Consider the following 27,979-nt stretch of genomic DNA (forward strand, 5'->3'; position numbering starts at 1 on the left):
AGATTCTCCCTCATGAAATGTCAGTTAATATCTAAGCTCTATAAATACAGATTCCTAATATTACACAAAGATTGCATTAATATTTACCTTTGCCAGCAGTTGGAAAGTTACTTTAGTATATTAAATACACTGAACTTTAAAGCTGCAAATTTCTTGAAAATGTGTTTAAAAGTGTTTAATATGAGGAGCTGTATCTTTGTCTCATGTGATTAAATTGTTTTAGCCTCCTACACACACACACACACACACACACACACACACACACACACACACACACACACACACACACACACACAGACACATTTATTAAGAAGGATTCACTAGATATTTAACTAACCAGCATGTCAGGACACTGTGGCCTTTTCAGCTGGCAATAAATTGATGACCAAACTTCAGCCATCATCATGGAAACCAGTGACTTCTCGACATTAGGAGCCTTCAAATTGTGTGGCTTTGACCTTTGAGTCAGAAACTCTGAAGAAAGTCACCAATGTATGTGTGTCTTTGCTGCATTACACACAAATATATTTGTGGATCCTGTTCCCTCTCCTGTTGGCCCTGTGCAGGTGTGTGTGTGTTTGAGATCAGTGTGGTAATTGAAGAAGTGAGTTGCGGCGGGTGCATTGCCTAATTGGGCAGATGTCTCTGTGAGTCTCCCTCAGTGATGCAGTGGCCTTTAAGCAAAACATACACACTCATACAGACACGACAACACCTTTCCTATCACACATGCGCACACGCAATTATCATTTCCCCTTTTGTCTGCCTCATCAGCCCTTAGTTTATCTCCCAGAGATAAACCTGCATCTGTTCATATGAAAGTGTGCCTGAAGATTTGCACTTGAGAACCAGTCTAAGTACATTAGAAGTTCCCTCTAGGCTGCAGGATTGTTTGAGACCAATGTTGTTGTTTATTTTTTATCATGGGCCACTTGTGAAAATGGCTTTCCAATCTGAGCTCCTTCACTGAAGATCTGCTGGATTTTTCACATTATAAGGGAGCTGTGCTCCACAGTCTAGCTCATTGGAAGACTTGATTCTGATTGGTAATAAATATAAAAAATACAACAATAAATAAACATAATTTCATTTTTATTTTTCTGAATTGATTTAACACTATTGGTATTTAATTTTATTTATTGATTTGTTTGTTTATTGATTTATTTAGTTAGTAATTAAAAAAAAATATATATATTTTTAATAATAACGTTTGGCCAACAATAACTTAAGCATATGCCATTTTACATTTACAAATGATGAAAAATTTCAACTTTAGATTGGGTACTGCAAAAGCACGAACAACCAGTTAATGATTAATTTGTAAATATGTGAAAATAAGTTGAATTCTGGTCATTTGGGACACATTTTGCCATTGACATGACTGCTCATAAAGTTACTAATGATTAGTAAACATTTATGAACATTTACAGTTGATGAGTTTCCACTTTAGATCGGGTACTACAAAAACAAACAAATAATTCATCAATGATTTGTTAAGCTGTGAAAATAGTAAGTCTAGCTTTACAGACTGTGATTTAATGAATAATATATTAACATGGAGAGTTTGTGATGTGCTTAAAATTGCTTTTAATTAATTTTTTTTACAACATTTGTAAATAGAAAGAAAAATAGAGCATTAGGTAATATATGAACTGAAGTTCAATGACATTTGTTAGCATTCAAAAGTACATGAACAAATCAAGTAAAATTTTAAAATCATTTGTAGATTTTTAAAATGTGCATGATCATATGAATTGAAAGTTTAACGACATTTGTAAACAACAAACTAATGATCATTTAAGCATTATATAATGTGTGTTAATGATTTATTAAAGTAAACCATCTGTCAAAATCATTTGAAGATTGTTTTAAAAACCGCGCGATCAAATGAATTGAAGATTTAAAGACATTTGTAAGCAATTCCATTTACCTTACATAACATGTCAATCATTAGATAATAATAAGTCCATTAGTAAACTTTGACAAGCATATTTTCTATATATAAATGTCTAGCTATGTGAATGTATTAACTGATGATCTGTTAAGCATTAGGCTATATAATGTTTGATAATAATTTATTCATTAAAGTTATTATAAAGTGTTACCATGCTTATGAGAAGGTCTTGGTTTGTTATGTAAATATTATTCAAACCAGGTCATAGTTATACAAATGTTAGGGGAACATCACATTTGATCATTTTGAAACTGTTATTTTTAAATGTTCAGAACAATCAATTTTTAATGTTATGAATGCTTTTTTAATGTTATGAAATACAGTGTATAATGAAAATATAACTAACTAATAATGTGAATTAATTGCATTTAAAAATATTTTAAATAATAGAAAAAAAACTAAATTATAATCATTGTTGGAACCGTTACGAGCTATTATTAGAATATTGTGTAAAACTGAAAGTAACCTATTTTGATACAGCATCACTTCCTGTGTGGAAGCTGGAAATTGGTGAATGCTTCAGTTCCTGTCAAACAGGTGTGCTGAATTCCTCTGAGCTGGAATGCTGTCTATCTGACAGTCTTTAAACTACTCTGTGATCAGACTAAACTCAGAAGCTCTTTGATGGCAGTTTGGAGCAGGACAGATCCCAGGACAATAGTCTGGAGGTGTCGAAGCTCTGGAAGGTTAGAGCTCATGAAGGAAGAGAAGAGCACAGGATGTCTGTTACTGTTGTTTTATCTTGTTTTCCAGCAGTTCCCTAGAGATGCCCAAGTACATGGTGTGTGTGAATAGCGCCGTTTCGTTCAGAGAGAGAGAAATGGAGGGAGAATAAAAGGGTCTTCTGACCCATAATATTGTCAGGCGTCTGTGCTGATGTTCAGTAAAGAGAGTTTAGAATGAGAAAAGACTCAGCACACAAGAGGACCAGAGCGGGGAAACTGATAGAAGCAAGACTACAATGTCAGTTGTGGAAAAAAATAAATGCTGGAACTAAACATGGGATTTGAGATTATGGGGTTGGGGGATTTGCAATCTCAGTTCACATCATGAACTATTTTAATGAAAAGATTTCATGATTTACAGTGCTTCTGCCAAGTTTACATTCCCCTTGCTAAATTAGATGTGTAGATTTTTTTATTCTAAAGAGATCAAAAAGATATGACAGTAATTTTTTTAAATTAAACTATATAAATTATTTTCATGACATTGTATAAAATAGCTTTTTCAGTATTTTAAAATATAGTACTACCCGGAAGGAGTTCCATACAGTATATATTTTTTATATACTTTACAATTAAAAGATAATTTACTTTATACTTTTTTCTTTTTCAAACTTTGTTTATATCCTTTCAATGCCCTTCTAAATATTTTGTAATGTCACTCTCAAGTGGCAAACCTGGATCTCGGTATCATATAGCGATTATATGAAAAAATTCAAATGTGTAAAACATACCGAGAGACCAAATAGTTTGTAGTATTTGGAGGATTTTTCTTAAAGGGGTCATCGGACGCCCTTTTTCCACAAGTTGATATGATTCTTTAGGGTCTTAATGAAAAGCCTATAACATACTTTAGTTAAAATTTCTCAATGGTAGTGTAAAAAACACCTTCTTTAGCCTATCAAAATCAGCTCTGTTTTCAGCAAGCCATTCTAGTCCATGTTGATTTAAATGCTAACGGGCTCTGCTTACTCCACCCCTCTCTTCCGTGGGGTGACGAGCAGACTTTAAACTTCAGCTGTGAAACTGGCTAACTAGTACATTATTAGGAAAGGCAATTTGCAAAGATTGCCTTTCAAAAATGAAGCGGCTCAGATGTCGGGAGTAAATGACGACTGCTATGGTAATTCTTACATCCATCAACAAAACACCTCAAACGTTTAATCTGAGACATCTAGTCTTCCCCTGCACCGGAGTCGACACAATGGCGGACAGCTCACAGCTCACTCAGGGCGGGTCTAAGGTAAGACAACCTTGTCAATCAACTATCAAAATCTCAGAACAGGAGAAGAGGGCGGATCTTCAAGAACTCAAACTCGGCATTAGCAGTGCTAGCCTTTGCAAATAAACATTTCACTATTAGTACAAGCCTGTTATCTTTACAGAAACGTACTCGGTTTCAAAGTCAGTCTGATTATACTGTGCATAATAAATTCGCGTTTATGAATTTCACAGACAGGGAATAACAACATAGCTGGTCTCATGCTATCACAAACTTTATAAGTCCCACTTCTGATAATGAGCTCGACAACTTTAAGCGATCAACTCACATGGCTTTCACGTGCAAATTTTTACTACCACATTCCTATTCACGATCATTCTGATAGCACTTGAAGGCAGCATCAGTGAAAACAGGCAGAGACAATGATAGCTTTAGCAATTAGCCTTATAGAGTGCCAAGAAGCTCTTTCAGAAAGGCAATTTGGAAAACAAACGCATAATACTTTGTCTGGAGCTGACGTTTGCGCACAAAGCGTTGGTTTTGATTCCTAAACATTTAGGGGACATTACCGTTTTTTCTGGGATATTTCCTTCGAATATGAAATTTAACCACAGTGTTCTCGACTCAGATGAGGGGAGATTATGGCAACTCCTATGTTCATTAGTGCATCCCAAAAGACAACACTTGTAAAGCCTCTTTGGCGCTGACATTGTATATATCTCCAGTAATGGTGGACTGAAGCTTCTCACTCAGGGCTGTGTTTATGCTAATAGGGCAGTGAGCGTCACAAATGGGCGGGGCTTTTTCCGTGAACAGAGGGAGAATCTGAAACAGCTCATTTGGAGAGACTTTTCAAGACTTATGGGTTTTATAAATAATGAGTTGGTGGATTTTATAGGCTGGTTGTTTTCACACACTGCAGCCACACAACTGTGTTCAAATATAAAAGTGATTTTTGCATAATAGGTCCCCTTTAAGAACAGTAGGCAACTTCACTGCTCAGGACAAAACAAAAACTCATGCATGTAAACTTTTAAATAAGATGATATCTTTAGAATCAGTTGTCTTGTGGAATATAAAAAAACCTGCAATTTTTTTATGATGCCTTTTATTATTATTTTATTAAGGTAAACTTCTTGCACTTGCTATCAGCTTATGGGCAGAACTGCACATTCATTTAAATCCCTCTCAGAATATCACTTGATGTGATGTAGTTTGCAAATATCTGCCAACATCTCTCTCCTTCTCTCTTTCTCCTATCTCAGTGGGAGTGACTGCTCTAAACAGCAGCCCTGGCTGTTTGAATGTGTCCTCTGGAAGAAAGTGTCCTGAGATGCAACAGTGGTGACAACGTGAATCAAGCAATGAGGCACACTTAATGAAAGCTGTTGTTAAGTCTACAGCTGTGTTTTTTCCCTATGTGCTTTTGTGAGTCAGGCCAGGTGACAGGTACGAGATAAAAATAGAGAGATAGGAGGAAGAAATCCAGGGATGGAAAAGAAGCAGAGGCATAAACGTGCATCTTCGTTGCCTTCCTATTTATTCTGATGTAATTTGAAATGACTAAAGCATGTATTAAATAGCCTATTATGTGAGGTATTAGATAAATTGGAAGATTTATGCAAATGGATTTCGCTTTCCCAAAAATGGTTTTCTCGCACTGAACAAAAAAATCATTACAGAACAAATGACTCCAAAAATCCCATTTGTTATTTAAATTTATTCAACATTTCCAAAAGATAGAGTAGGACTGACAAACATAGCATAGATTTATATAATTTACAGCTATATTGTTTCTTTTATATCTTCTCTGTAGAGGCTTAGTTAAACGTGTCTTATGCAATCTCATTGGCTCTATATCACATCTTTGACCGGTTAAAGCATAGAACATTTCTCAAACCAATAATGTGGCAAAGACGAAATATAGTTCATGCTCTGGTGTTGGTACAGATACACACACACACACACACACACACACTCACAAACGCACGTGCACACTTACAAATAAACCTAATTTTCTCACATTCATACGTCCCACCGGAATAAAATATTACAGTGTAAAAATACGCACTGCATGTTGTTGCATTTGTTAGCAGGAATGATTGAGTGACAAGTGAAGCCCCTCAAAAGCACCTAAACTCATCCTCCAGCCCTCTTCAAAATCAATACTTTTTAAGAAAAGACTTCTGACATCTGAATTTCGCCGTAATGTTCAGATTATAAATAATAATTGCTATAAAGTAGTAATACTGTGGCTAGGTGGTTTTTATAATTTAAAATACCACCGAATGTTTGCCCAACTCTATTCTGTCATGTTTTTATTTGAATTGTTTTGTATTTTAAGTTCAGAAAAATATTCAATTTATGTGTTCATCACAGGCTCTCCATTCATTCTACAGTAAGTTAACTAACACTAAAACACACGTAAGCATCCTTTAAACCATCTCTTTCATAAAAAAAAAAAGAGTTTAGACTATTATAAATCATCTGGAGTTTCTGGAGGGGCAGGAGGTGACTGAGAGGAGCGAGATTAGGGTCGAGTGCTAATTGACAGGGGAGGAAAGGAGTCGTGGGAGTAGCAGAGTATCAGTTGTCTAAATTGAGTATCAAGTGCTTGTAAGGAATAACTTTCATTCACAATTCTCATCAGCTACTGCAGTCCCAACAGAGTACAACACATACGAAAAGAATGCTGATGGAAACCAGTTTCCAACAATAGCCAACAGGGGGTGCTGTGCCCAATGTAGAGGTAAGGAGACATCGGACACAAGCGTTAGAATTATATGAATACATAAGTTGTCATCAGATTCACATATCCTTCAAAAGTAACATACTTTTTTCCACAGGTTGTCAGGGATATTTTTAACATTAGATATCTGTGGGCAAAAATAGTTGTACTGAGGAAAAGCATATGAGAATGAGGTTAGAGATCTCTGCCAGTCACTCTTGGAGTCTTAAAACAAGAAAGACAAAAATGCCCTTTCAACACCGAAAGAGAAAAACGTCACTTTTATAACTTTATTTCCTTGTCTTTCATCAATCAATAAGGTGATTTGAAGAGAAGATACTGAACTCTCGTTCCACCGAGTCTCTTTCTGTAAAAATGTGTGCTGAAGCAATGGAGAGATCCTGGTAAAATAAAGCGCTGGGATGTTAAATGCTCCTTCCTTCACTTCCACTTTCCTTTCGCTATATTTCTTTCTTTCCAACTGCTTTTCCTCTGTGCTCACATATTCAGTCGGCGTAAAGAATGAAGCCAGAGAATGTGCTGTATTTGTTGTTGTTGCCCCCGTGGGCTTTGCCCCCATCCAGTTTGATGTAGACTTCATCGCCAGCGTCTAGATGCAGAATCACACTGTTTGAGGCATAGTCATAGTTCTGATCAGCATCTTGAGCGATCGCGCTGGCTCGCACCTACACAAGAGAGAGAGAAAGAGAGAGAAAACGAACAAAGGCATCAGTAATAGAAAATGTCTTTCTGACACATTTGGTTAAGGTTTAGCTAGTTAGAAAGCTCCTGACAGAGCTCGATGGTTGCCAGATGCTGGAACCACACCATCTAAATCCAAAGACATCTTAAACCATTCAAAATTATTTATGCAAGTAACATAGGTGATTGGCTTAAAAAACTGGCAAATTTGACAGATTTCAAATGCCATACTGCATAGGTCCTGCGCCAGCCAAGCAACTGCCATTATTGGAATGCTAATGGATAGCTTTCTCCAAGTATTAAAGACAAATCATGCTATGAGAGTTTTAATTTAGTGACAATCTTATTTTCTGACTCTGATACTTAAAATCTGCAACCTCTGCGAAGGTTAAATCTTCTCATTAAACAGGAAGGATCAGATATCCACCAACACATAAGCGCGCATAAGACTCCAGGATGCATGAAAACACGCAAGCGTTGACACACATTCAGATTGGCTTCAAATTTATGACAGCTGTTCTCGTTCACCTGAGCTGGCTGAGAAAAGATTGAGACACGGATGGATTTAATATGTGTGGATTTGTTCGAGTACCACACAACAGCGTTGGGGAAATTGCTGAGGATTTCTGTAATCTGTCTGGTGAATGAACGTTTGAGCTGGTGGTGAAGGCATGAATATGTATGGCTTGACTGCCTGGATCTCACTCACAATAAGCTGTGAAATGTGAACATGTTTTAAATGTGACAGGCCAACTTTTTTTTTAGTTCATTATCAGACAGAAAGTTCAGCTTCTGATAAATGCTAATGTCTATGTTATTTATTAGAGAAAAAGAGGGAAGGAAGGAAGTGTTTGTGTGGGAGTGTATTTGTGTGTCCTTGTGTTCTAGTTCTAGATGACCTCTGTTCCATCTAATTAAGAGTTCTGTTTGAAAGGTTTTTGCAGACTCCAGGGAGTGCTCCATAGGCAGAGGTGGTAGAGCAAACCCTGATACACTATTATAATCAACACCAGTGTGTGTGGCGGATTTGGAGTGTGTATGTGTGTCCCTCCCACACAAAGTGGCTTGCGCTCATTGGCATTACTGGTACGAAATATACTGTAAAGGGAAGAGGGTTTCTGGAAGGGGAAGGGTCAGAAATTAATTCACTTTGCTTCTTTTCTTCTGGACCAAAAACACTGAGACGTTTTTTTTTTAAATATCTCTTTTTGTGTTCCATACAAGAAATAAAGTCAAAGGTTTTGGATAATGCCAGAATTTTCAGTTTTGAAAGGCCTATTTTTATACCAAATTCCAGCCACATTTTAAGATATCACTGCATTTATCTTTACGAACACTTGGAAACATATGCATTCAAGAAGATTAATTAGTTGAAAACATATTTTACAACCAATATTGCAAAGTATAGATAATGTTTTAGTTTTTTTGCCATTCAATAAAAAAATTAATAAAATTTCCAGTAGGCCTATTTGTATGCTAAGCGTCGTGTCATTAGCTAGCAACATGCTAATGTCAAAGCAAAGATTACAAGAGGATTCACTCATATTTGTAACGTAATAAAAACGTAATATTAATATGTAATTTAAAGAAATAGTTTAATTTAGCTCAAAGGGAATCATTTTTGATTTTATAGGGATTTGAACAGACTCACTCTTACGGCGATTCACTGAACGAGCCGTATAACAAACTCTGCACTGGATATTAAAATCCAAAATATAGTGAAAACACTATTAAATAGCACAGTAACAAGATCGGCAGATTAAGACATTAACTTGTGAGCACAAAACACAAGATACTTATCTTTTCAATATAAATAAGATTTATTTATATAAACCTAAGACATGTAAACTAATCTAACACATGAACACAAGCATTCACACATTCACAGAAAGTGAGGGAAGGATGAGTTTAAGAGAATGAAAATGTGAAATCCCAAGTTTACAGCAATATGTTCAATTGCATAGACATGAACAACCATCAATTACTTATTTAACCCTTGCTTTGTGTTTCTCAATGAGGCTAAAATTTATATTAAATACACCAATTCAATTAGAACCTGGAGGTGTTACTTGCTTGCTTTGGGGTTGCTAAGGGGTTTCCTTTGTATCTCATCGTCGTTGCAGACGGGGGGTGGGGGGGGGGGGGTGTCCCTGAAGTGTCTGATTGGTTGAGAGTTCAGTAGTCTTTGAAGTGAGGTCTTGGGCGTTGGCTGAGGATGCGGAGTTGATCTGGTTAAAGTTTGAAGCGAGTGCAGTTGGAGCTGGACTTTGCAGCAAACTTACATTAGAACACGAAACTCCACGGAAAGAAAATTAACTAAAGTAAAAGAATAAGAATAAAAGGATGTAACGAGACTAGGTTGGTTTTCTTCTTATCGTGGTAGCAGCTGGCATGTGGGCCAGAGCATGCTCAAAGAGCAGCGTCAAAACGCTGTAGTAAGAGAGAAGAAGAGGAGAAGGGAGAGGACCAAGAGGTTGTAAGATAGCATTTTTAAGAAGAAGAGCGAAGGGTGACTAAGAGATAGTTTGATGGTGTCCTGAGTTTTTAAACTCGGTTTCTGGACACATCCCCTCTGGTGTCTTGACCAATTAGATAGGCTATTTTCTTAGCTAGGGGTGTTCCTTCCATTATAAATCAGCATGTTATCAGTCACATGGTCCGAATTTTACAGGCCCTTGCAAAGTATAATTTTGGATGTGATTTCTATAACCAGAATATGATACGTCTGACAAAGAATTGATTGGAAGAAACATTTAAAGCATGATTTTTCACACTCATACATACTAAACACGCATCTGAATTATTCAGCTATTCAATAATGATTAAAAAGACATAATATTTGATTAAAACATGATAGTCTAATATGTGGGTTACAAACATAATATGGGGTTCTGCATAGAAATGTCCTTTTAGGATGGTTTTATGTGCATATGAAAAAGAAAGTCTTTGTATAGTTCTATGGAGAACGAAGGCATGTTCTTTAGACAAAGGAATTTTGGTTTGGACTGTCTTCTATGTGGGGGAGAAGTCAGTCTAAGGAAGCTTGTGAATTCAATCGTGGAACACGTGATGGCCATCTCTTTGACCATCAGTCTTGATTATTTGCAACAAATTTGACAGTCTCCTTCCTGAATTGCAATTATCAATAAGTTTTCTTTTGTCTCAAGGTTGTAAGCTGTTCTGTGAAAAAGTTGGTTAGTTTGCTTGCTTCAGACTAGTGGTGCCAGAATCTAATTTATGACATTGTCCTGTTTCCTTGGGGCCTCTCTGAATTCCAGCTCCTCAGCTTTCAATGTTCTGATGCATCTTAAATTTGTCTGATTCAGTCTCTGATATTCTACATATTGCTCAAATGCTTATTATGTTTAATTTCAAACGCTATTTTCTATCTTTAAAATGTAAAGGTTTCTTCTCTGAAATAAGCCTCAATGACACCGTCGGCTCACAATATGGTAGAAAATGTCCCACACGCTCTATAAAAGAGCTAGTTGGCAGTTGGTGAAGTCATCGCATTGCTGTGGCCGTTAGAAGTTTTTATAGAAACTCAGTGACTTGAGATGTGTGCTTGGGACTGAAATATATGCCTGTCTGCTTTTAAACTAGAAAAAAAACAAAAAAAACAATTATGGGTCACTTTATGTCAGAATTAGTTGCTGATTCAAAATATGTTATTTAAATGTGAGTTTGGCAAGTAGGTTTTGATATTTAAGTGTTTCCTACGGTGGCCCAGAAAATTAAGAAAACAAATTTGTCAATTTGACAACACACATGCTGCAAATGCTCACAACACAACCAAATAAAGAAACGCACTGCAAATAGAAAAAAAACACCTGCAACTTAAGAAAACAACTTCATCAATTTGACAACACACAGGCTGCAAATGCTCACAACACAAACAAATAAATTGTAGTAATCATTAGAATCATTGTTCTAACTTTAGCTTTTAGGGAATCACTCTTAAGATTCGATATTTATATGATTAATTGAGATTAACCAGAATGTCCAACTTATACCTTGTTAACGATACCTTATTAACGACTTGTCCAGCAAGCATTAAAATCAGCACGTTATCTCTTAACTATTTTGTTTATCTTATTCGCGGCCAACGATAAAACAAACCAAATAGTTAGTTATTAAGCTCATGAGCACAGGTAACGTTATCTTTTTGGCAAGTAATTTAGACTTGGGCCCGGTTTCACAGACAGGGCTTAGACTAAACCAGGATTAGGCCATAGTTCAATTAGGACATTTGAGTAATTTTTATAAACATGCCTTATTAAAAACATTACTGGTGTGCATCTTGAGACAAAACAAAGGCACTGATATATTTAAAGATCAATCAATGCAAGTTTCTTTCAGTTGAAACAGCTCAGACTTACATTTTAGTCTGGGACTAGGTTTAAGCCTTGTCTGTGAAACCGGGGGTTGGAGAATCACATAACAACAGACATGAGATTTCTTAATAGAATCAAAGTATGTTTCACTACTCTAACACAATACTAAGCTAAACAACACGAAACAAAAGACGTAAATAAACACACACATTTGTTGCAATGAATTGTTTTGATCTGAAGAGAGTCTTAGGTTCTAATGCTCGTTTTCAACCTGAGGGAAATCACACACGCATGGGACTCTTCTATCTTTACTCTTAAAAGATAAATACAACCAATTCAGCCAATTCAGGAGATTTTGTCTTACTGTTTTCGGTCGAGTTCAGTCTTTTTTTCGGTTCAAGGAGTCTCTACTTCCACTTTCTCTGCTTTCAGTTGAATTTCTTCCTTCCCGGCTCAGAAAAGATTGCGCGCTGATGGTGGCTTGGTAGGTTGCTGTCACAAAAATACTCTTCAGTGGTTGGTCGGCCTCGTTCTGGCTTGATGACGCTCCCAGGAAGTTCAGTTCAGTTTCGGAGACTTTTGGATGTTAAAGTTCTTTGGAAGCTTGAGTCTTGATCTCAGTTTACTGCTCGATCATGATGTTAAATGACTGAGAGCGTCGAGCGCTGAGCTTAAGCTTTTCTTTTCATTTTCCAACAACAACCAACCACAGACAGTAGAGTATCTGTTTTTAACGGGCCGATTTGGGATCTGCCCCCCGGGCGACTGACCCAATCGGATTCACAGCCCCTTTTCCGTGCATACATTATCTGTTCATTTTACATTTACATTTATTCATTTAGCTGACGCTTTTATCCAAAGCGACTTACAATTGCTATATATGTCAGAGGTCGCCCGCCTCTGGAGCAACTAGGGGTTAAGTGTCTTGCTCAGGGACACATTGGTGTCTCACAGTGGATTCGAACCCGGGTCTCTCACACCAAAGGCATGTGTCTTATCCACTGCGCCATCACCATCATAATAGTGTTTTCACTATTTATCACATGAAAACTTATTAACAGCAGATTTCTAATCGTATTGTAATCATGCATTGATGAGAACAAACAAATTTCATCGTATTTGATATGCACAAATATACATATATCCTTTGTATTCATTACGCGGTTAATGCATCGATTAAACGATCCTGAATTCTACATAAACACATCCAGCATGTGAACTGAACACTAGGCATCAGGTGACGTTATGCATCAGAAGATTACAACAATATCATACGTTCCAATAACACAGTAAAGTTTATACATGTTGTGACAACCTTAATATATGTTGTGAATATATTATATATAGTGTTTTTCAAGTATATTGCTTCAATAGCAGAAACTAGTATAAATTTGTCCCTGTAAGATACGTGACGTCTTTGTCTGTTAGAGAGCAACAAGGAAAAGGCGCATTCCCCTCTTGGGGAGAAATGGAGGTCGTGGGAAAGGTCACTTTCGTGGAGATCTGGAGATTTTCTTAGTTGGACGTTGATCGTAAACACATCATCTTCAACGATACTATCCTTGAATTTACTGCGTTAATGGGGAGAGATTAGGGAGTGTTCATGTGTGAGCTATTTGTGTGGAATCTCTGACTTTGAGATTCTGCCTTAGAAGGCAGCTGCTTATGTAGACAGTGAGCAGTGAGGCAGCTCTCTAGGTTTTGGATTGGAGATAGTATGTTTGTGTTGCTTGAGTAAATGGCTGAATTGATTAGCCAGGCACATATCACCACCTGTCCCATTGAAATGTTGGCCGGTGTTTGCGGGTATGCATGTGCGTGTGTAGCTGTCTAATTTCGTTCGTCCACACAAACACCCTGTAAAGATTCTGGAAGAGGGGATTCCCTGAGGTCAAGGCCATATGGATGTTTGGGCTGTGGTATGGTGGCTGTAGAGGGACACATGAGGTTACGGTGCTGATGTGTAATGGGTAATGGTGGAGTGATGGTTTGACCAACTGCTACTGAATACACTTTACTCAAGCTCAATCTGCAGATACGTAAACACAGAACTCTTCTATATGCTTACATGGAAATGTATGAATATCCAGGTTTATTAAATATGGAATACTTCTGATTCTGATATTATATTCTTAAAATCTTTTAAACTGCTTAAAGTGAAAAAATATTTAATGTGTATTTATTTGGTAAATAGAATAAAAGTAAAAGCAAAAGGCAAACAGTGTGAGGATTGTAAATTGGATTGATTCAATTTAGCCAAATCAAGTCTGAATTTCAGCAGAGATGGCTATTAAAATCTCTATAGGACCGTATCAGTTTATGATTTTAGTGACAAAGCAAATGGTGGAAGAAAATGCAATAAAGTAACAAAGAGAGAGAGAAAGAATATTATGAAGCTATCTTGAAAAGAACTGTCAATTCCTTCAAATTGAATGATTCTGCTGTGTTTTCGGTTTTGTGCTGAGGCAGCTCTTGCCAGAATCATTCCTTATTGATCGGACACATTGTTTACCGAATGTGCCAGTGTAAGAGTGCTGCGCTGCGTGAGTGACATTGCCCGAAATTCACCCTCCTCTTTTAGTGTCCACTTTCTGAGCCAGAGAGAGAGAGCGAGATCTGGAGCTTTCCATCATCTGGAGAGGTGGGCCAGTCCTCCTTAGGGACGCAGTGGGTTCAGCAAACACAGCGGAGGCTTCTCATTAGTTTTCATTTTGGGCTGAATGGCAGTGAGTTTATCAGCCTGAGACTGTAATGTGTTATTTAATTATGATGGACAGAGTGCAGAGGAAGAAGGAATGGAGAGAAATGTGACAAAAGAGTGAGATTTGGCAGTTCAGTTAACCATCAGAGAGCTTCAAAACCCTTGGATGAAGTCTCTGGCACATCTGTATATTTACAGTGACTAGACCGGAATATTTGGACACTGAAGCCATGCTTGAAATATATGAATTTATTTGCGTTAGACTAGGGTTTCTTATAAATGGGGGTTTGTAAGGAAACTGTAGGGGTTTTTAAGTTTGTTGATACCTTTAGATAATTTAAAGCATTTCTTTGGACAGAAGTTGACAGAATTTCACCAGTATTTACTCAAAATAAAAGACTGAGGATTTGAAATGTTTGTGTAGGTGTGTATTTGCTCTAGGGTTTTCATATGAGATTAAATGTCATATTGTTGTTAAAATATCCACATAAGACAAAATAATTCATCAAAATAAAATATACCTGCATGTCATTTAACCATTAACCAATATCAGAGAACCATGAAAATGTGAAAGTGTTGTCAAATTATTGAAATATTAACTTAAAATTCTTCAAGTAAATATTTTCTGTCTACGGGGCTTGGCCGAAAGCCTGGGAAAACCTGCATTAGATAACATAACATCAAACCAAATTAACTCCAGATATGTTTGACAACCAGAAATTGTTGCAATACTTAATTTCGAACAATGCATCTTTTATTTTATACCCTTAAACAGCTTTGTTTTTCTTAAAAAAAAGAAAAATGTTATGCTTGATAAGTGTGCTTAGGCAGTATTTCTTTAAAATAAATGCTAATAAAATCATACATTTTTAAATTTGTCTAAATTGTCCAAACCCTTTTTGCGAACATTGTATATTCTGTGTGGTTAACATCCTTCCTCTCAGCAAAGGAACATTTTCTCATCTATTTGAGTCTCTCTTGTCATATATTATGTTCTCTTTTATAAACCTCTTCACATGCTTGTCTTCCATTCAATTTGTTTTCTTAATCATCTTAGGACTTTCAGTGCTCTATCTCTCTTTCCTTTTTTTCTCTTTCTAATTTCTGTTTCCATCTCTATCCATATCTTGAGGTCTGAGAGGCCGAGAGCAGACGATCAATAGCTCAGGTAAGAGAAGTAAATGTCTGGTGATGTAGATGAGAATGGCTTGAAGAGAGACAGAGAGGCCACGACCTTGTGACCATCTGTCCACTATCTTCACCTCTCCACCTCACTCCTAGTATACCATTTATATAAAAAAAATACTTTCTGTGTATTCAAAATTTGACCTTTGACTTATTAATTACTTTAACATTTAACATAAGGGTAAATAAGTTATTCTTCCGCCATCATCTAACATTAGTAACACTTTCCTAACATTAGGTAATTCTTAGTGTTTGTCTGCAACCCTGAAGCTGTGAATTACTTTGTTAATGCTATGCGTAGTTAAGGTGTTCTGTCAGTCTTTATATCAGGTATAATCAGAAGATGAACCGAGATGAACATGAATATTAATTTAGCCATTTTTCAACAATTTTCTTCCTACCCACAACCTTAATATAACCAGTAGTGTTAAAAAGAGTAAGTGACATTTTGCTTTGACCCACAGAGACTAATGAAAAGATGTTAATTAGAAAAAAGAAAACTGATTTGAATTCAAAGCTTGTGTCTTACACACCTATACTGTATGAGTCATGGACAGTTTTAGATAATTGCTATAGTGAATAATGCTATAAATAGTTTTTGTGAATACTAAAGCCATAATAAAACATTAGACTAGTGTCAAGAAAATATTATACCAGCATGTACACTATTAACAATGGTTTTTTTTTTTTTTTTTTTTTATATAACAAAGATTATTGGAGTACATTTTACAAGAAAATGTACATTTAGTTCAATGTGTTACTTGCTGTTTCTAAGTAATTGTTTGTCAAATTTACTATCAATTTCTGAGTGAAATCCATTTCTAAGCCAATTTAGTAACTTATTCAGAAGTAAAGTTTGCTGTCAGTGGCACATTCAGTGCAATAAAGCAACTTTAGGGCTCCTGCAGCACCTTGTCGTCACATAAAGGCTCTGTCGGTCAAATGGAAGAGGACTTGCCCATCACTCAACCCAGATGACTCTGTGTTGCTCTCTCTTTTTTTTCTCTATCTTTTTTCAATTCATTGTTTACCTTCTTGATTAAATCTGGTGAGTCTAATATCGATGTGCAAACAAAGTCTGCTATTCTGAATCCATGGTGACGATCGTCCGGTGCATACTAATATCAAATAATACGCCTTTAGCACACACAGCCTGCACAGCGGCCTTATTAAAGGGTGAGCTCTTAGTGCCCGGGAGTGCGTGGGATTTGTTGGAGGGGATTTCGATGAAACACGTTTTAATCTTTTTTTTATTTTTAATATTAGCCTCCTTTGGGAGTCCGGACTTCCGTTGTTGGCTGTGTTTGGATATCATTTCAGGGTAATTAAAAAGCAATTGAACTGCAGCTGAAATCTAAGATAAAAAAAACTCGTATAAAGACAGAAACTGTTCTGATTGACAGTAAAACTGATTTAATTGGTAAAGCCACTGTGACAATAAATGATATCCAAAGCAATGAGGAGACACCATAAGGCATTTCAAACTTTGTGTAAATAGAAATCAAATAGAAAGATGGATGTATCAATTGCCTCTTAGAGGATCACAATAAATCCTTTCTTTACTATGCCCCCGGAGCATCTCTGTTAGCAGAATCCCAAACAAAATCATTAACAAAGACAGTTACTGCAGTAAACATTGAGATTTAAAGGAATATTCAGGGCTCTTTCTGTCGATTTTGTCTATTAAACACGAAAAATAATTGTGATTCTTACCTTAGTTGTAAAAACAAACTGAAAACGTGTATATGCACTTACAATGGAAGCCTACGGGGCAACCATTGTGCACTTGCCCCATAGACTTCCTTTGCACTATCAATTATTATTTTTTTTTTTCAAACTTGTTATTTCTCTCTCTCTCTCTTTGTTTACAATTAAAATGATATTGTGTGTAATCAACAGCATATGCCACAGATGCTGTCGTGTACTTACAGTATATTTAACCCAGAATGTTCCTTTAACAGGGAATGAAATAGCTGGAAGCCAGGTCCATGGGGAACAAATGAAAGAGGGAGGCGGTATAGTTGGGCAAAGTCAAAGAATGTAAGTCCAAAGACATTGCTGGGCTTTATGGCTAGGTTAGGGGGACAGACAGTCTGCATTTAGCATTTCAAACAGACGGAAACCGGCGGCCGTGCTCTGACACACATCTGTTTGTCCCTGTTTTGGAAAACAGTTGGTGTGTGTCATGTGACAACAGTCATGTGTTTATAGACTTCATCATGGAATGTCTTTTTGACTTTGAAAATATGACCTCTCTGGTGATATTGCACGATTTATGTGATAGATCACAGACCTAAATGCCTAAACATAGTACATTATCTGGCATAATTATGTATTTGTTCAATTTTAAGCATGTGTAGATTTGGGTTAAGGGTGGTGTAGGACATGTTCCTACCAAAGTCAAGAAACCACTGAATAATCTCCAAAGTTTCTTTTTCATGTGTACACTACAGTCACACTTTTCATTAGTTTTAGAAGCTTTTTATTCACAACAATGCTACATTTATTTGATCAAATTACAGTAAAACTTTTCTCAATAAATGTTATGTTTTAAAATAAATGTTTTCTGTTTTAGTATATTTTAAAAAGTAATTTATATTTATGTGATTATAAAACTTAATTTTCAGCAGTTATTACTACTGTCTTCAGTGTCACCAGTGTTTCAGAAATCATTCTAATATGCTGATTTGCAATTATTATTATTACTCAATTAATAATGGTTTTTATTATCAATACTGAAAACAGTTTTTGCTGCTTAATATTTTTGTGGAAAATGTACTACACTTTTTTTTCCAGGATTCTTTGATTAAATGAAATTATAAAAGAACAGCATTAATATACAATATAATATAATAACACCAGTATTACTAATGGTCATTATACATTAAAACAGCTTTTTTTAAACATGAATAATAATTTAATAATATTAAAACCTTTTTTTAATTCATCAAACTCCAGTTTATTGTTTGGACTGTTTCTTTCAGAACATCTGATCAATTCTAAAACCTGGTTTAAAATTTGGTTTATTAAAACTAAAAATACACACACAAAACTACACCTTGGTAAACCAAACCTTACACCTTATCCTTGGCTCAATTTCTTAATACAGTCAATGGAGAGATTAAGCGCGCTGCGGCTGAAACGCAGTAGTAGCCAGTGGATATTCTTACAGATGTCAGCAGCATCTCCCTGCCAGAGACTGATCTGTCTCTGAACGATATGAAACAGTTCATCTATAAAAAGCAACCTAATCCTGAAGGACACATCCTGCTGTCTCCATGTCCCCCTGTTTCCTTCTCTCTTTCTTGCTTTTTTTTTTCTCTGTGACTGACACCAGTTGACTTCTTGTACCGCATTACAGGCTCTTAGTCAGTTAACGGTAGTGTGGTTCAATTGAAGCATGTGCCTGGCTCTAATTATACTTAAAAGGTGGACTGTGAGCTGCATCTCTGATCAAGGCTTAGTGGAGCACTTCATGCAGCGCTTGGAGAAAAATACCCTCGCGGATGAGAGCGAGCCAGATGCTCGCTGCATGTGTGAAATTCCTGAGGACATTAGAGACTTCCATGTGCTCCTTTTTCACTTGGGTTTATTAGCAAAGCAAACCTGATTAAGGACAAGATAAGTAGTGGAGAACAAAAGTGAAGGTGCCATGCTTTCATTTCCATCTGTCGCACTACCATGCAGAGAAAGCCGGAGAGATTAATCTACCCAGCTGCTCTTTGTCTTGTCAGCGATCTCCAGGAATACTTAAATAACACGGATATAATGTTTAAACAATGATTCGAACTGTTTGAGAAGAACGGACAGTGATCTTTGCATAGAGAATGAACGATGAATAATGCTGAAAGAGAAATGTTTTTATGAAACTTCTGAAGTTCTTCTAATGAAGATATTACTCAGAAGGAGTTTAAATAATAACGTCGTCTGCTGATGGCCATGATAGACGAGGGCCAGCTGGCTAGGAAATAAGATGCCAGCAGCCATCAGCTAATGCCAGAGCAGCTTTCCATCAGTTACTCACACTTGTGCATCTAAAAGACATCTAAACAGCCTGATTCATACACAGTTCAAGTAGCTGAAGTCAAGGAAGACAGTTCACAAAATAACCCCCGCAAAATAAATTCTGGAGGGGAAAAAATAGATTTTTAGAGATTTTTAGACTGCCTAGAAAAGCCATTTGGTAGTCATATATTCTAATAACGGTTGACAAAATAGCCAGGTAGTTTCAAACATCTATTATAACCCAATTCATTATGAATCTTTGCAAAGTTTGACTGTAGTTTGCGTGATTATAGAGCCTATTTGGGAGGTATATCTGTCATATCAGCCCACACACACACAAAAAAACCAACAAAAAAAACCTGTAACTTATTAAAATATTCTTTGCTTTGGAACAATGTTTACTGTGAAAGTGCTATACAAACAAAATTAGAATTAATATAAAACTGAAAAAAAACATAATATATGGATGAAAAAGATTATACTTTTAACACAAAATAAATGAGCCATTTGACATTAAAATATATCCCTGCCTTTATATTTTTTTAGGATTTTTGCCTTTATATCCACCTAATTTTTCAACGCAGAAAGCCGTTTCCTGTGAATGCGAGACATCAGGTCCAATAGCCGCTGTAGGGAAATATCGAGAAGAATAACAACGTGCAGTAAACACAAACTGTTTGCACTGCAAACCAGTGTGTTCAAAATTAAGATAATACATTAAAATAATATGGTAAGGCACACCAGTTTTCAATATCAAGCAGCAAAATGAGCTATTTGTACAGCTAGAAATAGCTGGAAGCGGATGAGACTGGAAGCCAGACCAATAAAATTGACAAATTACCACATCTGCTCTTACGGGAAAAATAAGGTGGATAGCTCCCTTTGTATTTAACATCATATTTGAGAGTCCTTCAAAAGAGTGCAGTTTTTAACAGTTGTTAAAAAAGTTTTCAAAAAAGCTTGATACCTCGAGTAATATCTAGAACGTGACAAACTAAAGCGTATGCCACTGTTACTGATATAACTGACAAACAGATGCCTTTTAATTGGTTTGTTTAAAAAAACTGTCAGTCGAGCTCAATTTAAACTAATTACCTCACACTTAAAGCAAGAAATATTCCCCCAAAGGGAAACTGGCGGTTCCCCCTGAAGCTGAACTCTTAGATTTGCTCATGGTGTGCACACGGTGGCCTGACCTCTGCGCGAAGCCCCTCCGAAGTCTTTGAGGAGCGCAGCTGCATAATGAAACATCTCGCTGCATTATAACGCATTATGGTGTGATAGAGTAGCCTCACCTCCTCTCAGTACCATAATGAGGAGAGTGCAGTAATTCTAGTCTTGGGGGAGACTGAAGGAGAGGGGGAGAAAGATGAGGAGAGGGAGCGAGGGAGAAACGCATGGTTTTTGCTGCAGCATACATTTTTCATGAATTGCCCTATTCATCATTTGGAGCCAAGCGGATAGTTGTTATCTTACAGTAGCTGTTGTTTATTTTCTGAGGTGATCGAGGTGTTAAACACGCACGTACTCGCGCTGACTAATTCGACCGAGTAAGTGGGCTGAGCGAGGGAGTCACAGCGGACATACGTAGGTTTGTAGCGTCTGAGTGGAAGTGAGTGGAAGGAGTCATTAAAAACATCATCGAAGCATCAAGATGTTTACAGAAGAACTGTGCCGAGGGGCAAGTTGTTATTCCCCAGTAGAGCACGAGCATGTGTGTATATGCGTCTGTGTGTGTCGAACACATGAAAACATGATTGGAGTAACAGTGTGAGTGTTGGTTTCATTGCTCATTAAAAGAAGAAGAGGGTCTCCTCCTGAATCACCAGCCAGGCCAGAGTCATTCAAACAGGTAGACACAGCTATTTTAGTGCATGTATTCACCATACGCACTCACAACAGTCCTGTTGAAGTCTCTCTGGGCTGGATATTTGACTGATAGTGCTGAGGTGCAGAGGGACTGTGCTTTAAGAGTATAGTTCCTCGCCTATAAATAAATGATGGATTCCTTTCGCAGCTCTTGCTCCGTTACACCCAGACACATCTGACATGTGTGGCATTTCTTCGCAGCACGGGCAAATCCAGTGCTAATAACCATACAGCACCCAATTAGACTGGTTTTAATGTTCTGCTCCACTGGGTACCAAATTTAGTGTCCAATTAGACATCACATCAGGGGCAAAGGCCCCGCCCCAGTGCCTCAACAGCTGATTAGACGAGTGGAGAGCGGGAAGAGTGTGTTTGACTGAAACACAAGCATACCCTCCAACTCCGACGCAAATTAACAAGCTGTAATTGAAGAGGACTGCTTCTTGGACTTGTTAAAAGATGCTGCAGACTTTTTCAGAAGATTATTTTAGGGATAATTAGTTTGTTTCGTGACTCAAAAGACAAGTGAAAGATTTGGTATACTTCAACCAAAAGGATTATTGCATTAGCTATACTGTATGTTCTTTTGTCCTGTTTCCTGCAAAAATAGTATTGATCCTGGGGTTGTTTTCGCTCTATCAGCATGTTGCTTGTCTCTCTCTCTTCATCCAAATACCAATGAACAACACTTGCATTTATGCGCGGTGTGTAATTAAACATGAGTAATTTGTTTGACTCTATTAATTGAACACTGAACTCTGTAATTAAAAACATGTTTTTTTCTCTTCCAGATGGTGAAGTGTGCTGCTTTTCCACACACATACAGTGCTATACACATACTGTATATCTATTGCTCCCAGTCATGTTAATTACATTAGCGCATTTTATGCACGCAATTGCATAAAAGCATACACTATTCCCAAAGATATCTTATGGAAGGAGTGAGTGAACAAAAAATAATAAGGAAAACAGAGTGTCATGTCATGTGCAAAAGGACAGTTTTCATCTAAAAATGCAAATTATGTCATCATTTACATACCTTCATGTCATTCCAAACCCAACGCTATCTCACGATTTTGTATGATTTGTCTAAACCCCAATGACGGGTAGGTTTAGGGGCGGGGTTAGGTGTAAGTCATTCGTACAAATTCACACGGATTGGAAACTCGTAAAATACGTACGATTTAGCAAAAGTCGTATGAATTTGTACGAGTGAGGTCATACGAATTAGCCACCTTGTAAAATATATACAAATTGCCGTGAGATTGGGCTGTCCAAACCTTTCTGCTATGAAACACAAAATTGCTTTTTTTTTTTCAATTAAAGTCAGTGGAGTCCAGTGTTTTATTGGACCCCACTGACTTTCATTATGTGGACGAAAAAAAAAAAAAAGGGACAAAAAACTTATTGTGTGCAAGGCAAAAGAAAATGTCTTAAAGGTACATGAGGGTGAGTAAATGATGACAGAATTTTCATTTTTACTCACTTTTCCTCCCTTTAACTCATTGGAAAACATCCTGGAAAACATAACCAGTACTTTATAAACTAGTTGTAAACCAAACAGGTGAATCTTCAGATAATTGTTCTAGACCGTGCGAGTGCACATCTGCACATGCGTGAGTGTGTGCGCTTGTGTGAGTGTGGTCTGAGACAGCAAGATTATCCCGAAGGAGCCTCTTGAGAAACACAAAGAGTGCCTGGATGCATTTGCTTATAATGAAGTCAGAATGGGTTTGGGTAGATTAATGACAATATCAACAGAAGGAACACGAGGACAGGTGCCAGCGCAATCTGGATGCGGTTCAAAGTTTTTAATTACGATTAAAAAGACTCTCTGGCACACGACAAACACCTTTTTTTCCCCAGCCTTTCATTTTTTCTCACTCCTTTATCACATTTGAAGTGGAATTCCTTGTAAAGCCGGTGGAGTTTCAAAAGGAACGTATAGTCATCTGTACATGTCCATCTGGCAAAAATGGGATTTTTTTGGGAGAAAATTTGGCAAATTAAGAAAAGAAAACTGAGACGGCGAGGAATAAACAGAAGAAGCTTGGAAAGAGGAGTGGAAATGGATGAAAAGGAATGCATCCTTTGTGTGTTAAAGCTAAAATCCATTAAGCATACCCAATGTGATGGTAATAAATAGAGCACTAATATTTTCCCACACAGACTGCAATCTTTCCAGAACAAAAATATTCTTTCATGCTCTTCCTCATTCTCATGTATACTGTATCTCCTGCAGACCAGCTATGTGGGTTTGTATGGCGGTATGGTCAGTGGCCGCTTGAAGAATAGAGCAAGTCCACAGGGATGCAGCAGACTAGCTAAAAGTCTGTTAACACTCCTTCACTGCCATTGAGAAACACTGTACTGCTTTAACACACATTCAGAGAGTAAGAGGGTTACAACAAAGTTAAATAGTAAAAGTTGCTTTTAAACTGTTAAGAAACGACGTGAGACTCTGAAACCAACACATCCAACAGTGGCTCGCCTGAAGTCCTATATGCCCACACTCTCTCTCTCACGCACACATACTGCTGCAATTCCTCTGATCTGGAATAGTGGTTTAATTAGTGAGGCGGTAACCACTTTATAAAGATTAGCTTGCTCTCGGGAGGAAGGCTAGTCGCCCATGTCTGCCTAAAGTGTCTGTGAGGAGGGTCTCTAGAGATCAGGACCCATTGTGTTCAACAGACGGTGCTTTACGACAACATATGCTCTCCCTCCCCAATGCTCTTCCTTCCCACCCTCCATAAATGCTGTACTGTGCTCCCAGCAGTTTTTGCCTGCTCTTGCCTTTGCCATTAGTGTACTTCTTTTATGGTTTTGCTTACGCAATCTAGTTAGGGCACGGGTAAAACAAAGAAACCTTAAAACAGCACTTGGGAAGATTGCAAGTTAGCAGACAAACTTTTTAAGCTGTACAACAGAGAAGTTCACAAAGGTACAGCCTCCTGCTGTGAATGTCTTTCTCTGAGGCCTGGGTTCAGATTAGAGCATAATTAATCAAATCAAAGATGTGATTGTGACAGATGCAAGTGTTCATCTCAATTAAAAGGATGTGTTCTGCCCACATTGTCATTGCACCAAGGGACCAGACAAGTTAAATTAATATAGCAACTAGAGTATAAAAGACAGGCAGCTCTTACAAGGACTCTGTATCAGCAAGCTGCCTGGTTTGATCTAATGAAGAACATGATTAACTTTAAATAAGGTTTTTAAAAAAAGACAGAAACGGAGGGGGTAGTGAGCCACATATCAGAAGAGAAAGAAGGAGATGGAGTTTAAAGACATGTTGAGGAGGGGGAAAAAAACATATTTCAATTCCAGATATTACAGTGACAGTTAGGTTCCTTTTATTATCTCTTTCATTTTTCCTCTTACCCTCGGGGCAACGTCTGGCGGTCTTTCTTCTGTGACAATTTCTTTATGGGAGTTGAAATATTTCCTCTAACAGAGGCTGCTGGATGATCGCGGCGGCAGTCGGATAACCCTCGGTAATTGTATTTATCTGACTGAAATATCGGCGAAAGCTTCCCTGCGCGCACTGACCCCCGGGCCAAGGAAGGACTAAAAACACACGCGCCCTCCAGGAGCTGCTCTCCTCACCCCATTTTCCATTCCAGGTGCAATTACAGTTAAATTGTTAAAAATAAATGTTGACAAACATACTTTTATGGGTCGCTTTGTCGGTTGTTAGCGAAGCAAATTGGAGACATTTAAGTTATTTCTATTAACTGGAATACTTGAGCCTACAAAGAGCTTGGAATGTATTAAAAGTGAAAATCGCAGACTGTACCTGAAAAAAATGTTTACTAGATATGTATGCATTAAACGGTTGATTTATGTAGACTATTAATAAAACATACACACTGTAACTCAGTAAAATGGTGCCAGTTTATAAGCACTAAACGAAGCGCATAATCCAATCTAAATTTAAACACACATCAGAGCAGATAAAGCTTAGATTAGTCAAATAAAATATTTAATAAAATACCTAATTATTTAAATGTGATGAGAACCTTGATACGTTGTTATTGAACTATATTATTTATATATAGCCTATGTAATAATTATTATTACCATGGTAGTTACAGTACTCAAAATTATCTTAGCCTTCCATTTAAGTAATGTGATTAAACACGTCACGTTTATGAAAGATTCTGTCTGACAGGACATAAGTTTATATTAAAACTCAATATTGGCCTTGTGGACTGGTCTCTTTGTAAGCTCCAGAAACTTTAGCTGTAATATTTCATTATATGAAAATGTTATTTCTAATTCAGTAGATCTGAAGAAACTCTAAAGTCTACTGTCTAATTCTATTCCATCTGTCACAGCTCCCCCGTTGCGCGTGCGGCAGAAACTCAGTGGATGACGCTGCACGTGCGCTTTTCTCCCACCTGAGAGTTAGTCTCGCGTGCCAAACCACTCCAACATCACAATATAAATATATAAAGGTCTCCTAATAAATACTGAATCAGGAATTACAACCGTGGCAACAAACCCTAATCGTAAGCACATCCCTAAACATTGCAAGTTCCACTTCTGTCTGTTTCTGTCTGCACTGACATGCCAATGCATCTAGTGCACTACTGCATATTTTCTCACTGAAAAGCGTAAAAAAACAACTCTGAACATTGGGAGATGCGAGCATGCAAATACAGAAATGCACAGAGAGAAAGAAAAAGAAGAAGAGAGTAAAAAAAAAAAAAGCACACACACTAAATGGTAATTTAATGAGACATGCTGAGATAATATAGTGTGTTTGTGGCTGTAGCTTGTGTTCATGGCACTGTGATTACAAGTTCATAAAGTTGCACGATTTCGCACACGCTACAGATTTTTGTCAGATTGTGGCATTTAGGTTCGCGCCCTCTAATTAAGGAGATTTACGGCAACTGATCCGAGCTAAGTGGGCAAAATAGCCTATAACTGCGGTGAAACATTTCCTTAAAACCAATATATGAGTGTGGCTTAGTGTAAACAGATGGAGTAGCAACATGTGTTGTATTTTCTCCCTCTATATCTGTAATGATAATAGTCCTAATAAACTCGACAACAACACTAAAAATTAAATGTTTACTTACATTATTTATAGATCCATAAACATAAAATATATGCTCCTAAAATGAAAAAAAAAAAGATGTTTCATGCGCTTTATAACATATTGGACACTTCATAAAAAAAGTTTTGAACGGCAAACTTCTAAGAATCCCATGCAAAGACAATTGCATGAAAGAGAGAGAGGCAGAATCAATGTCCTCTGTTAACGGGGACACGCGCACAATGTCAGCACGCATTAAGCGCGTTCAGCGCGTGTCTTCTCGCCGGGTTTGTGGCGCCGCAGCTGTGCGAACTTCACCCGTGTGCTCTGGGGGGACGAGAAACTCACAGCAGATGTTACTGCGTCTCCCACCAGTTTCACACCAAACAAAAAAAGCAGAGGAGAGAGCGAAACGGCAGTCTTGTTTGTCCTCTGCGGGGTCATTATTAACACCTTAATTAATTTTAGATCCACTCTGTGAAAACCGGCGCAAACCACAAGCACATAACAGAAGATGAAGAAATGCGCTTCATAGACATGCAACACGATTTTAGAAACACTTGGAAAAAGATCAGGAAAAATATACATTTATAAAAATTAAGTAATGAAAGCAGTAACATTGAAATAAAAGATAAACATATATTTATAATATATAGGCCTATATACATACATAATACATATGTAATGTGTGATGTAATAGACTTTCAACATAAAAAAAAAATTGTTCACAAATAACTTGTATGCAAAGAGGAACGATTTGGCACTCACCTGTCCATTCTTGCACAGGTCAGCCCACATGCTGGTTCCGTCACCTCCTCTCATCAGGACGTGGTAGATGAAGAAATACGTGCCGGGCACACTGCATATGAACTTGCCAGAAGTGCCATCATAGTTGTTGCCGAGGTTGGTGACCACGTCGTCGAACTTGAGGATCTCATAGCCCTCGTGTGGGTTCTTCAGTCCCGCGTAGAAAGCCACCCGTGGATACGTGTTGTATGTAACCGTGCTGATAGCTCCATCATTGCCCAGACTCAGAACCCCGCTTCGGCCCCTGTCCCCCCGGTCCCCCGGGGGCCCCATCGGACCCGGGGGCCCTGGCTCCCCTGGTGGCCCCGGAGGTCCGGGTTTGCCTGGCCGGCCCGGCTTCCCCTGTGGCCCCTGGAGGAGCGTGGAGGGTGGAGGCATGTTGCTGTGGTCGGCCAGAGCCTCGGCCTCGGCCTGCACAGAAGAGCCGGTGCTGGCGATGTCCGTGCTGGTGCCCTTGTTCTGGTACGGGTCGCACACCATTCGACAGGTGCCCAGCATCTCGTAGTGGCTGTTGTCATTGCTCACGGAGCTAACCAGCACGGGGATGAGCACCACCAACACCAGCACCAGCATGACCCCTACGGCGGCTGCCACTAGGGTCTTCCTGCCCAGGCTGAGGCGCGGGAGTGGCTGGGCAGCCAGCGTGGGTCTGCCGGGAGCCGAAATGGTGACTGCTGGAGAAGAGGAGACCGCAGAGAGACAG

General features: G+C 37.9%; 1 protein-coding gene across 1 annotated transcript; it reads right to left on the reverse strand.

Annotated features, from left to right (window-relative positions):
* Positions 1 to 5,613: 5,613 nt before the first annotated feature.
* On the reverse strand, positions 5,614 to 27,951 carry LOC306861442 (C1q-related factor-like). Its single transcript, XM_079403688.1, has 2 exons — positions 27,238 to 27,951; positions 5,614 to 7,312 (listed from the first exon to the last, which is right to left on the reverse strand). Exons 1-2 carry the CDS (start codon positions 27,847 to 27,849, stop codon positions 7,133 to 7,135), a joined length of 792 nt encoding a protein of 263 aa, XP_079259814.1. The 5' UTR covers positions 27,850 to 27,951; the 3' UTR covers positions 5,614 to 7,132.
* Between the last annotated feature and the right edge of the window lie 28 nt (positions 27,952 to 27,979).

The sequence above is a fragment of the Barbus barbus genome, assembly GCF_936440315.1.
Source record: "Barbus barbus genome assembly, chromosome: 4".
Classification (NCBI taxonomy): Eukaryota; Metazoa; Chordata; class Actinopteri; order Cypriniformes; family Cyprinidae; genus Barbus; species Barbus barbus.